General features: G+C 38.5%; 1 protein-coding gene across 1 annotated transcript; it reads right to left on the bottom strand.

Moving 5' to 3' along the window:
* Window positions 1-786: 786 nt before the first annotated feature.
* LOC122419294 (cathepsin L-like) lies at window positions 787-10,987 on the bottom strand. Its single transcript, XM_043433729.1, has 12 exons — window positions 10,773-10,987; window positions 8,755-8,867; window positions 8,348-8,500; window positions 7,723-7,920; window positions 7,404-7,609; window positions 6,648-7,004; window positions 5,112-5,152; window positions 3,094-3,206; window positions 2,292-2,444; window positions 1,768-1,968; window positions 1,464-1,669; window positions 787-1,287 (listed from the first exon to the last, which is right to left on the bottom strand). The coding sequence occupies exons 2-12, from the start codon at window positions 8,848-8,850 to the stop codon at window positions 927-929; spliced, it is 2,085 nt and encodes a 694-aa protein (XP_043289664.1). The 5' UTR covers window positions 8,851-8,867; window positions 10,773-10,987; the 3' UTR covers window positions 787-926.
* Between the last annotated feature and the right edge of the window lie 4,636 nt (window positions 10,988-15,623).

Raw genomic sequence — 15,623 nt, 5'->3', positions numbered from 1 at the left:
TGGACCACCAAAAATTTTCCTGCTTTCTATGCTTTTGAGGTAGTTCATGCACGAAGAGATTTTCTTAAGTCTTGAAATTTACACAGAGCTTCAATGGGTAGTCGACTGACACGCATATCAAATTTTAAGGGTTCGTTTTATTGGTTATTTAGATAAACGTCTTTAAATATGAAGAAAAATACACAGAGTTTAGGGACTGCGTAAAAAATTAATGCAAAATTACACAATAACAATGAAGTATATAACAAAGGTCTTGAAAAAAATTGGGGACGATTGTCTTACTATAGTAATGAAGATATATTACGTTAAAGATTTAACGAAGTTGGTAAAATGAGCACTCGTAAGGTCACATTTACTTATTTCAGCATTTTGTTTCTTCTCGGCTTGGGCCATTCCTGTCACAGTCTTCTGTCTTTTATACTATTTTCTCCTTGCGCTCTCTGATGCGATTTTTTGCATAAAAAACTATCGTATTTTAGGCAGGGACGAATGAAATGTTGGGTCAAGTCCCCGTTGAATTAATGGCTTGGAATTTAATTCGCCAAAAAATAAGGTGAAAATATTCATTTACAATTTCGTAATGATAACTCTGTCCCTAATTTAGATTGATAATATCTTTAATTAGGAAGTAAAAATCGACACGATTTAGACACCCATGAAATACGATCCTACGGGCATGATCTACCTCAAGGACAAAAGCTTTTTAGAATTATCAAAATTGGCAATAAAAGCATCACTCGGATCTGCAGAGTGGAAAAAAGCAGGTAACAAGGGAAACGAACTTTGTCGTATTTTCAATTTTTTCGTTTATTTTTGGATTTTTAAATACTTGGTTTTTCAACAGCTTATAACACACGGTAATTTCTTGTAAGACGAGCTCTTGTTGTGTTCGGTTGCTTTGTGTCACAGTAAATACGGAAAAGTTCTTAGACGATTGGATAACTCGCCTCAGTTGCAATACCGCATTGGTTATTTCGGTTCCTCGACATTTTGATGTATCCATCAAGACCCCAATAGTTGCCCCAGCTGTTTTTCACGAGCCAATAATCTTCGCCGTTCTCTTCGGTTCCGTATCCGACAACCAACACTCCGTGATCCAAATCGTCGCTCGAACATTCATTCTCGTTGTACACACCTTCGGAATAAAATTGAAAAGTCTCTACCGAGGCATCAATTGCAACCGAAATCGGTCCGATCGTTGCGACAGCTGCTTTCAATTTGTTCTCATCTCCTTTCGGTATTGCGACGTAACCGGCATCCATAGCACCACGGTATTTGGGATTGTATCTGTAACAAAAAAATATATCTTCATTATCCGTCGTATTAACGAGGAGTGCTTGAGTCATTCACAGAATATTAATATTCTCGAGGAATTGAGCAACAAAGAAGCTGGTGTTTGTCCCTCGACCATTGACAAATGTTTCCCTCAAATCTATGGGAAAAATGATTTAGTGCAAACGCACCTGCATTTGCCATTTTCGGCCTCGTAAGGATAGAACACTTCGGTGTCAATACCGCGGTTATCTTTGATGTATTCGAAAGCATGTTCCATGAAACCACCATCGCAACCATTGTCACCGTACATGCCAGTGCAATCCACAAGATTTTGTTCGCTCAGTGAAACGAGTTTACCATGTTTTCTGAAATTTTGTCCTTCCAACGAACCAGTCTGTGAACATTAATTCACCGAGTTATACGACATTTCGCTCTCAGGCCACCTGCCATCGGAGCAGTTAGCAAAAATGAAATTTTATTTCGTGTACTCACGGCTGAGAATGCCCAGCAAGAGCCACACGGTCCCTGATCTTTGACAGGCGTAACAGCACCGCTCGGCCTCCAATCCACCTGCGATGGAAGTTCAACATTTGCGGGTGCCATGAATGTGCCAAAGGTTCTTTTCTCCGATCCCAAAAGCTCGCCCGATGGTCTCTTGTAACCATTCATCTTCCGAGCAAATTCTTCATGATGCTATATTCAACGATGAAAAAAATGATTCATTAGAGATAGTCGTTCAGTCAAAATAATCGTATAACTTCAACAACGAGAGCGAAAAACGAGACAGCATTGCTCAGGGAGTAGAAATAAATATTGATTTTTATAAAGTTTGAATCGAAACTACGGGCATGACGACGTTATCTAGCCAGGAAAGTTTTGTCTTATTCGAAGTACAGGATACAACGGCATGAAAAAACTTATTCGTGAATACATTTGTGTGAATACGTACAGCTAAAAAGAATAACCAGGGGATAATATTGTGAAGAGAACTATGAAAAATTCCGACAAATACTCACCATATCAGCGAATTTGTTGATTGCTAGTTTGTACGAAACTTGACCAGCGTCGTATTTACGGTTGTGTTCAACAATTTTTCGTTTGTTCTCCATAAATATGTCCATTCGCAATTGCTCTTCTGCATGGTTGTCGTAACTTTTTTGATGGTGGTGCTGGGATAAAAGAACTTCATTTCAGCACGTTTCGTAAGGTAATTGGTGGAGCAATAATAATCGAGGAGGAGGAGACGTTGGAATTAATTTTCTAGCAGTCCTCTATTTTTTATCGTGGCAGATTTAATCTCAATGAATCGATAGGAAATTCAATCTCAATATTTTTTTATCATTCTGCCGAGAATGTGTTAAAAAAAAATTACGAAATGCTTCATTCACGAACCGAAATATAAAATGCTTAATAACAATCATTTTTTCGTCATGTTTCATTCCACAACTTCAGAACTCGTGTACACACTTTTTTCCTTATTTTCGCAATTGTTGGAGTAGTACGAAAAATGTGTCTAGTTTTATGAATTAAAATCAAAATGTTCATTCATCAGATTCAGCGGTATAAGAGCGAATCTAAGTGTGCAGATTTAGAAATTACGTTTTGAGACTGCAGTAATATTTTCAAATGTTTTCAACACCTTCACAATCCCTATGAAGCGAGAATTCCAATAACTATTATGCAATCCAGTTAATTATATTCGAAATTCTGTCGTTCCATTCGTCATCAATTTCAATATGAGACAGTCTCAGCAAATCGCGAAGTTTCGATTCCGCATGAAAAATAATGGTGATTGCGGTGATCGCAAAGAAAAAATACCTTGAAAGCGCTCCATTCGGCTCTGAGAAGATCGACGGTCGTGGCGGCCTGTGCCGCAGCGAAAATAGCCATGAATACAACGAATAAAGTCTTCATATTAGCTCGTCTTTTGTCTGGAAAGAAAAAGGAGTAAAGATAACTAATTTAAAAATTTGATCGACCGAGGAGTAACATTCTGAAGAATATTTGCTCATTACTCCAGGAAATCGTTCCAAAGAAATTGTTACATTCGTGGTGTACTTTTTTTAAAATGATTTTCATCTCAGTTCTGTATTCACGGCTTTCGAATGGGAAATTCGAAAATCGAATCGAGATAGAAATTTCAGTTCGATAACAAAATGGCTTCGAGAGAACAAAAATTTTACGATTTAATATTCTCTTGCGTGGGTTATTAGAACAGATTAATTTCAACAATTATTTAACAATACTCATTCCGTCATCACAAATTGCCTAGAGACAAATCCATTGCAAAACGAACCATCACGATTTATTGTTACTCGCATATATAACAAATGCACGAAAAAATGACCACTTTGACCAGTTGAGGATTGAAATGACGAGAGGCTGCTTAATAAACAACGACAAATAGGTTATTTCCCAATGATTGTTTACCTTTTGTCTAAAATAAATTCACACACCGAACCAAAAACAATAATCAGATTCCGATGGAGACACGATCGAGGATCCGGTAAAGTGCTCGGGAGCTTACAAAACGGAAGCCCACTGAGCACTCAACTGTGACTCGAATTCGCGATGATTTGTGTTTTATGGGTTTGTAATCCCCTCTTCCCCGCCCCCTTGCTCTCCTTTTTTCGAATCGATCCGATCTATCACCTATTTCGACATAATTGTGATAATCAAGGGTTTATCTTATTTTATGACTGGAAGTAAATGAAGTGTGTGATAAGCATCTTTTTCGTGATTTAGCAACTGCGTATGTGTCTATCGAACAAGTGTTCGATTTTCGGGAGTTTTATCTCCTGAACTGCTATCGCATGATTCTTTCATCTTGCGAAATCCAAAGTTCTTATCGATTTACGTTTTTTTCTTTCACCCGGTTCTAAAGAATCGCCAGTAACTATGAAGATTTCAAGAGCTTGTGTAATTGTGTGGACGTTCACTCACGAGAGACGGAAAAACCTATTTCGTCATCTTCGTATATATTCGGCATTTGTCAAGATTGTTGTACTTGACATAAATTAGGTAGGTTGATAAACCCTATTTTTGCCTATCGTACACGTAACGATATCGTGTCTCATCGAATAATATTTTCTCCGTTCGTTTAGACAGTGTCACCCACGAATTTGAATAAATATTTACATCGAAATATAAACAAACATGAAACGCGATGTCTCAAACAAAGAATCCGTGACGCAGTAGGAATGAGAAGAAACGACGAGAAATCCTGCTCTCGTATAGTGCTTTTTAGTCATTTCGGTCAGTCCCAACTTTCGGAGACGTGGCAAACCTTCTGCTCATGGCAGAATGTATGCGAAATCATTTTTTGCCAATGACCATCCGGCAGACCGAAAATCGAAATTACTCGAAAGTCTTTCCAACGAAAAATTATTCCAAAATAACATTGGTGGAATTAAACCCAACTACGTCATTATCTTTTCGTTATCGAAAGAGAAAAAATCATGAAAAATCACTGAAGAAAATACATTGATCAACAGTAGTTGGATGAAATTTTTTTTATTTCAAATCAGTTGCTCGATGTATAAAAAATATGATTTTCGAGATTCACTGCCGCGAGAATTGAAATAAATTACAATCGTCCTGTGTCCACATATCGACACTCTGGAATGTGCGGGCTCAAACTACTCGTTTGCACATTTTTTTTATTCTGCGAGCACTGTTTTTGTCGATTGTAAGAAAAAACTCAAAATTTCTGTATCGTTTTTTTTTATGATAAAATTTGACCAATTACTTTAATAATTCATGAAAACATACAATTTTTCTTAGCCTACTTCACAAGAGGGCAGGTGCTTGGTTCATAGAAGAAAGCTGGGACGAACCCTCGTGGCTTCGGAGGCTTTGAATCTGGTCCGAAACAGCCCTGAAATTTCGAGCATTCTTTCAAGCGTATCTCTTGTAATCCCGGCGGGTGAGTCCGGTTCCATCTTCATAATAAATCCATGGTCGAAAAAGCCTCTGTGTGATGAGCCTGTCAGTGTACGTTTGTGGTGGCCTCCCATGGAATTTTCCATCGTTCAGGCGGTGATAGATGGTTTAACCGTGTACCAGCTGGTTCATCAGCACCGCAACTGAGTGGCCTGTCAAGCACTTTTAGTAGCTTTTCAAGTTTTTACTCCGATTGAAAGTTCGGACGCAAGCGAATGAGTGAGCCCGGTGAGTCCCAAAAGGTTCTTTTCCTTCTCGCCTGCGGTGTGAACAGGACTTGAAAAAGTTCCGTTTGAAATTCAGTTTGGGTTTTGCTCGCCCAATCAAGTCCTGAGCACCGTTCAGGAGACGTTGATTCGTCAGAGAGTTGTGTCGGCAAGGTTTTCTGCAGTTTTTTTTCCACCATCGAATGGAAGAAGGGCAGAGAGTCGTGGAATATTTGAGAAGGGTGGAGAGGCTCAATAAATTAGTAATACGACTGATAATCGAAATATATTTGAGACGGCAAATGTGACTTGGGCACATAACAATCGAAATGTACACGGATAAAATGGACTCATTTTGTAGAGTGAGGAATACATGATTTTTTAATAATTTTCAAAGTACTTAGCGACTGACTACAAGCAGCATAGTATTTTTTGAATTTTGCTATTTCTCGGCCCTTCAATTCTAAACAGCTTTATGTGCATAACATAAAGTGATGCATGTGAGAACTATGTTTCGTTTTGTTTTCGAGTGTCATTCATCGTGTCAGACCAGCACTTACTGATAAGTGGAAATGTATTGTAAAACATCAATTTCGACTGCCAGCTCAGTAAATTCCCACCAAATACGTGTGACATTTTACCATACATATAGTTTTTTATGAGGGTTGCCCGAGCATACTTTACAATATAAACATTTGAGGTGACTGAAAACATGTTTTACTATGCTTATGGAGAAAAAGACTCTTGAGTCTTTTGAATAGAAGGTATGGGTATTGGTCTTTTTTCTATGGCGGATAGAACAATTGTTATCACTACTCTTCGAATTAATGCTGCAATCCAGTACTTATGTCGTATTTTCTCTTGAATTTTCGGCCCCGTTTTCTCCGTGTAGCACGTTGAAATATCGATCGCAAAATCCTTTTTCGATTCACTAGTACAATATTTCGCAATATTTTGTAAATTTCGAAATCGAAATTTTTGGACAGAGTTTGACCGATTAAAAAAAGGGTCTGTCAGTCGATTTTTGCCATCGTCTTTGCGTGGGCTGACAGAGCTTTTTTTTAATCGGTCAGGCTGTGTCAAAGAAAATCGATTTCGAAAATTCCAATTGAGGTTAGTCGACTGATCCATACTCTTAATAATTCTCCTGTTTGGTTCGCTATTATTTTTTATTATTATTGGCTTGCGAATTATCTGCGGAACGTTATTTTGACGCGTTATCACATGAGTGGATAACTGGGGTTCGTTGCAATACCGCATTGGTTGTTTCGGTTCCTCGACATTTTGATGTACCCATCAAGACCCCAAGAGGTCCCCCAGCTGTTCTTCACGAGCCAATATTCGTCGCCGTTCTCTTCGGTTCCGTATCCGACAACCAACACTCCGTGATCCAAATCGTCGCTCGAACACTTAGCCTCGTTGTACACACCTTCGGAATAAAATTGGAAACTCTCTGCCGAGGCATCAATTCCAACTGAAATCGGTCCGACGGTCGCGACCGCATCTTTCAGTTGCTCTTCATATTTTCCCGGTATTTCAACGAACCCGTGTGCCATGGCATCTCGAAATTCAGGATTGTATCTGCAACGCAAGAGAAATATTTTCATTGAATCGTCCCATTTACGGTGCGCAAAACCTGGTAATCAGAAAATACTCAATTGAAAACAAACCAGAACCGTAGAAAGTCGAAAAAGTCTCTGTTGACTCCCTTAAAGATGGTTCTTCCCACAAACCTTCTCACTTTTTCCTCCTCATCGTTTCGACACATTGTTAGATATACAATATGAAAACCTCGCGTGATCAACACTCATATAGTTTCTAAAAATCGACTCTAAACTTCTTTGTGATTTTTTTCCACAAAACTTCTTGCTTTTTCTCCCCCATGGCTTCAACAGATCATCAAAGCTCGAAGTTCTACATGTTTTAATCCTTCGCTTTATCGTGTTCTCATTGGGAGAAAATTTACAAGAAAAAACATACCTGCATTTGCCGTCTTCAGCCTCATAAGGATACGACTCCTCGGTATCAATTCCGTCGTTGTCTATGACGTATGAAAAAGCATTAGTAATGAGGCCACCTGAGCAACCCTCGTTGCCGTATTTGTCAGAGCAATCCACGAGATTTTGTTCACTGAGGAAGACGAGTTTTCCAGAGTGCAGATAGTTTTGACCTTCCAGTGAACCAGTCTGCGCAAATTCATGCAGCAATTTATAGACTTTTTTTTTACATTCATGCTGTAAAATTTCATGGAAGTGTATGGCAGCAGTTCTGCAAAAATGATATTTCGTCATGTACTCACAGCTGAAAATGCCCAGCAAGAACCACATTTTTTCTGATTTTTTACTGGCGTCACAAGTCCGCTCTTCCTCCAATCGACCTCTGATGGGAGTTCGATATTTGCGGGTGTCTGAAATCTTTTGACGTACGTTTCTGACGCGGAATTTCTGAACGATTCGTTTTTTAAGCCATTCATCAGCAGAACGAATTTTTCGTGATCCTGTTCAACACCGTCGATCGTTATTAACATGACATTAGGTCCATGGTGGTAGCGGAAAAATAACCAAAAAACGGCTTTTACAGTCTTTCGTAACAGTTCGTTGATCTGACTGGGAGGAATTTTTCTCGCGGATTTCAAACACACAAGGGAGGCTTCGATGTCTTAAAATTTCAATGCCAAGGGCAAAGGTCGCAAAGATTCGCTCATAATTTCACAGGGAAAGTTCGACGGGTCGCGAAAAGCAATTTGTTTCAGTGACCAGGAAGCGTATATGAGAGCACATTTTTGTTGATATCGTGAAGCCCCTTAGCCGGGTGACTTTGTTCTATTTGTTATTGAATGTACTAGAGGATGGAAAAAAATTTTCAAGCTTATGACTTTTCAATGGATCGATGGAGACTATCGTTTAGTGAATCTGCACACTCACCATGTCAGCGAACTCATTGACGGCGAGTTTGTACGAAAACTGACCAGCTTCGTATTTACGATTGTGTTCAACAATTTTTCGTTTGTTCTCCATGAAAATTTCCATTCGCGACTGCTTTTCTGCATGGGTATCGTAATTTTTTTGATGTTGGTGCTGAAAAAGCGACTTCATTTGAGCACCTTTAAAAATTGTTTCTGAAAGAACTGTAGCGCTGAAAAAAATTCATAGAAAGCCCTTCTGTCCTGTACACCGCGCAAATATGGCACCTGTTGATTCACGCTCAATCGATTTTAATTTTGAAAAGTCTCGCCAAGCCTTCTCCCTTGACACGGGACTTGAATTGTGACTGTAGGAAAGGAATGAGTTTCTTGATTACGAAAAAAAAAAAAAAACAAAAAACAAAATACCTTGAAAGCACTCCATTCTACTCTGAGAAAATCGAATGTTGCTACGGCCGATTCTGCAGCGAAAATAGCCATGAATATAATAAGAAGAATTCTCATGGTTGCTAAAGGTTTGTCTGGAAAGTAAGAAAGGAAAAATCATTTATTCGTAATTCGTTGAAACATAAATCTCTCCAAAGATGTCCCAACATTCGACCAAAATGGATAATCGTAGTTTAAAATCATCGATTCTGCAGAAACTACGAGTTTGAAAATTACTTATGAAGTTTTTCATTCGTTCGAAATACAATTCCCTTCTTCAACCGTGATGACACGATGACGAAAATATTTTATTTATTCTTTATGTGAACAATCGGTGCGGTTTGATTTTCCATTCCTCGAACTTTTTCAAAATGATAAAAAAAACGTCAGCAGTATTGCACGAATTTATCAATTTCTAAAATAAAAAAATGTCGATTCATAGTCGAATGAACTATCACGATTCACTGAATGGAATTTCAAATATAAAAAGGATATAAAAGGACTTTTTATCTCCTCGAAATGCTACGTTCTAGTTATTCGTACTCGAAAATCAATGACGTAGTACACTGAACATTTTGCAGAGAGATCTGCAAAATTATCTTCGTTTCAATTTTTGTGTCAGTGACCACGCCAATTGAAGTGGATGAGCAGCAAGTTTAATGCTTCTCTCCTTAAGCAAAATTGCGAATGAAGATTGACCCATTAAAACGGTTGAGGATAACGATGACCACAGATTGTATGGTATGATAAACATACATACACATAGATAAAATTCTTCATAAAAATTTTTCGTCCCTTGATTGAAATCAATGAACACAATAATCAAGAAATAAAATGCGATTTTTCAATGTGAGGTACAAGGAATTTTCTGGAGCGCTCTGAACCTCGTAAATTTATAACAACTGCCACGGAATAACCAACTACGATTCGGATACCCGACGAGTCGTGTCTCAAGATTTAACATCCTCCTCGCCCTCGTTCTCTTCCTATTTTCACACAATCAACTTGTTCCATCAACGATTGCCACATATTTTGGATATAAAAAGTTTCGATTAATCAGTTCTCTCTCTCTCTCTCTCTCATCCTATCCGTGTGACCAAAAGTATGTACAGAACCCAAATAAATGAAACTGGATAATCATCTTTTGCGTACTTCCCCGATGACGTACGATAATACGTGGGCGAGTTGCTGAAAAGTTTTATCTCCAAAACTGTTATCGTTCAATCTCAGCCTCTTCCGAAATTTTTATCGAATTGCTTTTTTTTTTTTTTCATGTGTATCTGATTCGAAGGAATTTCGAGAACCTTTTGAGATTTGAAGGAGCTTATATAATTACCTTTACCTTAACTAACGTGGCACGGAAAAACCTACTTTTTTATCTTTGTATATTTAGCAATAGATTGCGAACATTGCACTTGACATCGATGAGGCAGACTGATACACCAGCCATTTTTAGCCTACTGTGATCACGTGAATAAAAAGTGCTTCAACGAAGAGGTCTTTGTGCGTTTGTTTATAAAGAGTATTTTGATAAAAATATTATTATGACGTACGAATGAACCCAAACACGAAAAAATCATGAAAACATTTATTTTGTAGTATACTTCTCATTGAAGTACTTATTCGAGGCTCAAAAGCTCCTCGGAAATTTTACAAAAGTGAGACGAACATTGTTTTCTTAAGAATTTTATGGGTTTGTAGGCTTTTCCAGCACCTGCATCTCCGAAAATAATAAAAATATCGACAAACATCATTTCGGGGATTTTTTTTAACTCCCGGCTATCCGCAAGGCAAAAAAAGATCGGAGAAGTCTCTAATCAAATCATTGAATAAGAACTAGAGACATCTACAGACGAAAATTAAACTCTATTGTGTTTATAATATATTTTTTAGTTTTCTGTGAGGTTACATTTTTTTAAAATCTCACCTTCATTCTTTGTACAATCATCCAACTTCGACAATTATATTAAAATTTTTATTTTTGTATACAAATAACTCACCTACCGTCAATCAATATTAACCATTGGAATCGAATATCGAGAAAGTGGCACTTAATAATTATAAATGGTTTCTTATCTATCTTTATTATATTTCATCTGTTTTATTTCAGTCTTTTTAAAGTTTACTGCTATTTTAAGGAGTCTGAAGATAAATCGTTTTCTGGAAACACATATCTTTTTTACAATGTTGTTTTTTGAAGTAAAACTTCTATAGGCGCGCTGGGCTTGGGGGCTAAACTGGTGAAAATCTTGTTACGGAAGCGTGTAACGCAAGTGCTACGAAAAGTGTGAATACGTATGCGCAGGTACATTTTCGTTCTCTCTCAAGCTCATTGCTATGGGCTCGTGTGATTGGGCGAGGCGAACGATAATATTGAGAGGGAGATTGGGAGATATACGTTGGTAGAGTTAGAAATACCTAATGCATAAGCCGGCCATACACGCTACGGTTTACCGGAGAGGTCTACCTGTACAGGCGTGCCTGCGCAGATTGACCGGAATGTGTATGGCGATAGACCTGTGCAGGTATTTTGACCTGTGCAGGCGACCGGAGCAAAATCGAAAATCAATTTTTTCGGGTCTGATCATGCGGTGGACCTGAGCGTGTGTGGATGTTTTTCGGTGCCCCATACACGCTACGACGTCAGGTTGACTGTACAGGCACAACTGCACAGGCAAGCCTGTCAGGTATACCGTAGCGTGTATGCTGGCCGGCTATAGTGTAGGCCCATTGTCCCCACTCTTACATTTAGTCTTGAGCCCTGACTTGGAAGTATTGTTGGAGCAAGAGAGAGAGAGAGAGAGAGAGAGAGAGAGAGTGATGAGTACGCACATTTTCTTTCTCTCATTTATGCAGTGTTAGTGCGTTAGGCTGGCTACACACGGTCAATAATATTGCGCAATATGGGTGATTGCACAATATTATTGAACGTGTAGATGTAGTATTGAAACATTGCGCAATCATTGAACAGAAGTTTGAGCTATCTTAAATTTATGGCGCACTACACACCATACATAAACTTGTGCAATATTATTGACTGTGTGTAGCGGGCCTTAGCCTGCTTTACACGACATTGATAGAAGCCCTCTAGGAGCAAGTGATAGAAATTTCGTGCGTATATTTTCTTTCTCTCTTTTTCTCATTACCAGTTCATGAAATATATTGAAACGAAACACTCGCGAAACGGCTCGAGCCCGCTCAAACGACCAACATACTACGCGAATTCAAAATATCGCGGAGCGATGGACAGGTGCGTCCCAACCGACGACCATCTTGGCAAGTGATACAAATACAAAGGCCCGAGCGAGCCGACGGGCATCGCTCTGAACGACGCCATGAGCCGAAATTTCGAACTAAATTATATTTTTTCGTTCTAATTATTTTCAATCTTTTTATTGACCAATACGAGCGTGATTAGGCTCAAAAAGTCGGTAAAAATGGCCGCTATCAAAGAAAATTGATGAAAAGGGCTGTAGGAACCCGAACGTGACTTTTTTCAATTATCCGAATAAGATCAATTCAAACGAGATTAAATGAAATAAAGCAAAAGGGTTCAGAAAATTAAATAATAACAATTGCTATCACGTTTCGATCATTTCAATGGAATATTAAGCTGAAAAACATAAAAAGCGGATTTCGGCGCATCAGGCAAAATCGTGATCAGCCAATCCGGAGGCGCGAATCATGGCAACGAGCCAATCGCGAAGCTCGTTACAATAGAATGCGCAGTACGCGTCCGAAACAGGGAAATTCGGCGATTGAGACATTTTAGAGTGGGGAACGGGGTATAAGAGTCGGTGCACGGCTCATTCGGAGGCAGTTCACCCTACCTCTAGAACCAACTCGGATCTTCTAGAAGAACTCAACTAGCCTAAACTCCACTCCACATAACCTAAAGTTTCCGAATTTTCGTTGCACGGGACATTGGTGAGACTCGGCGACGTATCGATCCCGTGGTCCGTGGGCGAGAAATTACCTAACCTAGTGAATGCTCAGGACATTGACGAGACTCTGCGACGTATCGAGCCCGTGGTCTGGGGTTCACATCCTAACCTGACTTGCGTTTTTGAACATTGGCGCCATTCGGCGACGTTTGAGGCCCGTGGTCATACGCAAACTTTCCAAATTTCATATTTTTGAGTTTACTGATAATAGAGACGATGATTAATTGATTTTATGATATGTTTGATTAAATTGAAGATTGTTTTAAATTTATCCGAATTGGTTAGGTTAAACGAACTAATTAGCATAAGAATCAATTAATTAAATAATCCAATAATTCGTTGTCCACTTGGGCCATCGTACGACACTACAGTCGAAATAAGCTGTCTAGCCGAATTATAACAGATTTATAATTAAATAAGAGCGAATAAAAGAGAATCAAAGAATCAATTCAAGAGGCTGCGGTAAGAATAGAGATTGTGTAGCTTCAAAGCGATTAAAAGAGATAAAATTGTGAAAAGAAAGGCGTGCGACACTCTTGAATTGACAGGAGGCGTAAAAATTCAGGCTCCAACGGTTAGGCACCCAGGACATCGATTGTCAATCAATTGCGAGCACTGTTTTATTTTCAAATCTCATGCAAAGCGTGCGGGAAATAGGAGGAATAAGCGTAAAACACCGAAAATCATAAAGCATCTTTTATTGTACCAATAAAAATGAAACAAATTTGGAAATTCAGCCAAAGAATTTGACACGGAAAAACACTCCGTTTTTCCAGGTCTTCCGAGTCTTCTCTCGCTTGATTCGGTCAAACAACGCGGACAAACAAAATAAAAATCAAAAATGGGATCGCAATAATTTATTTTTGTAAAAATAGTCAGAATATGTTAAATAAATTCATTTTATTATTGTTTGAACTCAATCCGCTTTCTCTCTCGTTTCGTTCATACCTGCTGAAAAAACAGACTTTTGAAATTTGAGAGGTTTATTTATTGGTATTTCAACTCTATATTAGAATTTTTTAAGAGGATGGATCAGTCGGTATGTCGCAACCGTGAGTGCGAGAGAGATAGCTGCAAATTTCGAAATCAAAATTCTTTGACACAGTTTGGCCGATTAAAAAAAGGCTCTGTCAGTCGATTTTTGCCATCGTTGTGCGTAGACTGACAGAGCCTTTTTTTAATCGGTCAAACCGTATCAGAGAATTTCAATTTCAAAAATTCCAAGTGAGGTTAGTCGACTGATCCATACTCTTAACTCTGATATCGCGGGTAGATTCCGTGTAAAACTAATCCACAGGAAACCATATGTTTCTCCGTGGTCTCAACGATTCCAGAGGGGATTGGTTTATCTGAGATGAAAAAACCAAAGAGCGTTTTGATTTGTAAAGCAGTGGCTGCCGCCTGAGCTAAAATCACACAGAAATATTCAAAATTGAAGAATTTTCGCGCTTCAAAACCCAACATTTCAATTTTCAAAAATGTTTAAAAAAAAATGTTGTTGTTTTGTTTTTGACAGTAAACATTGAATAATCTGGTCGTTGTTCACGGTTCCGGTATTGCCGATATGGTTCGACACTACAATAAATAAATGCAGTTATTTTTCGAATGAAAGTCTTCGAGCGTAATAGGCGAAAGATGTGTAGAGGAAATAAAAAGGATGAGAAATGGAGAACTCGCTATGGTAGAGTCAGACGAAGCCTGCTCATTACGAGCCGAGAAAACGCTTCATCAAAGCTCAAACGGAACTCGTCGCAGTGCACGCGCATACCGAGAGAGGAAGAGAGGTACAGACTAGTACGTTTTTCCAACAAAAGAATCCTAATCTCGAGCAACTTTTTGTTCCGTTTCCTTTTTTCGGGAGCGCGAGACTAGTCAGGCGTTGAATAACAAGCGATCGCATAGGACGTAGAGTTTAACTACTTGTTTGCACGTTTTCCTATTAAGCCTCGCACAGACCGTTTCCATTTGACCTAACAAAAGTGATATTTTTTTTTCTCTAATTCCTTTTTCTAGGTTAATAATTAAACCGAGCACGCGAATAACAAAAACAGCAACGACATCAGGAGGCTCTAAAGAAGCCATTTGCGTGGGCTGTCACTCAAACAGTACGATAACGTTCGTCATATGATTTTATTGATCTTTCAATAAACGCGTACAGTTATTTATTTCATTATTTTTCAATTGCGAAACTGTAGAAATTTCGAATGGATGAAATATTTGTTGGTTTTTGTTTACTTTTCTATGCTTATATTCAACCTCCCATGGGCATCCTTAATTTTTTGTATTCAAATGCAAAATGATATGAAAAATTGTTGGTATGGAAAATGAACATTGATGAAAAGTTAGCGTTCGGTCTTTTTTACTGCATTTTTTGTACTGCTAAAATAGTCCGGTTCCGTACGAGAATATGGGACGGTAACGATTCTTCAACTTTCAGCAACAGCAATTGATAAAGAAATTCTTGACACGAGCGAATTGCCTCTTTGGAGCGGCCGAACTTTTTTGATTGTGCTTGTAGTCGGCAACGAAGTTTTCCCTCAATTGTCAATATTTCGACAGAAAAATTCGATTATTTCCAGAGAATGAAAAAATATTGAAAAAAAAAAAATCACCAGAATCTTTTATATTTTCAACGAAAACTCAATCCACCGACGTAGAATAAAATAATGAGAAACGGGGATTGCACGGTATTGGAATAAACACGAAAGCTATATTATTGAGCAAACTAAATAAACAGTGACTCCGGATATCAGTGCGGAGGGATCTGCACACTAATAGTTGCTGGATCGTATGATACGCGAGTGCAAATAAAACAATGGGGAGGAGGTTTGAAATGAGAATGTGAGGAATAAAAATGAAGCATCTGAAAATGGCGGGGTCACAAATGTGAGAGCACTCGAACGTCCT

The sequence above is a fragment of the Venturia canescens genome, chromosome 1 (assembly GCF_019457755.1).
Source record: "Venturia canescens isolate UGA chromosome 1, ASM1945775v1, whole genome shotgun sequence".
Lineage (NCBI taxonomy): Eukaryota > Metazoa > Arthropoda > Insecta > Hymenoptera > Ichneumonidae > Venturia > Venturia canescens.
This window is presented reverse-complemented; position numbering and strand designations above follow the sequence as displayed.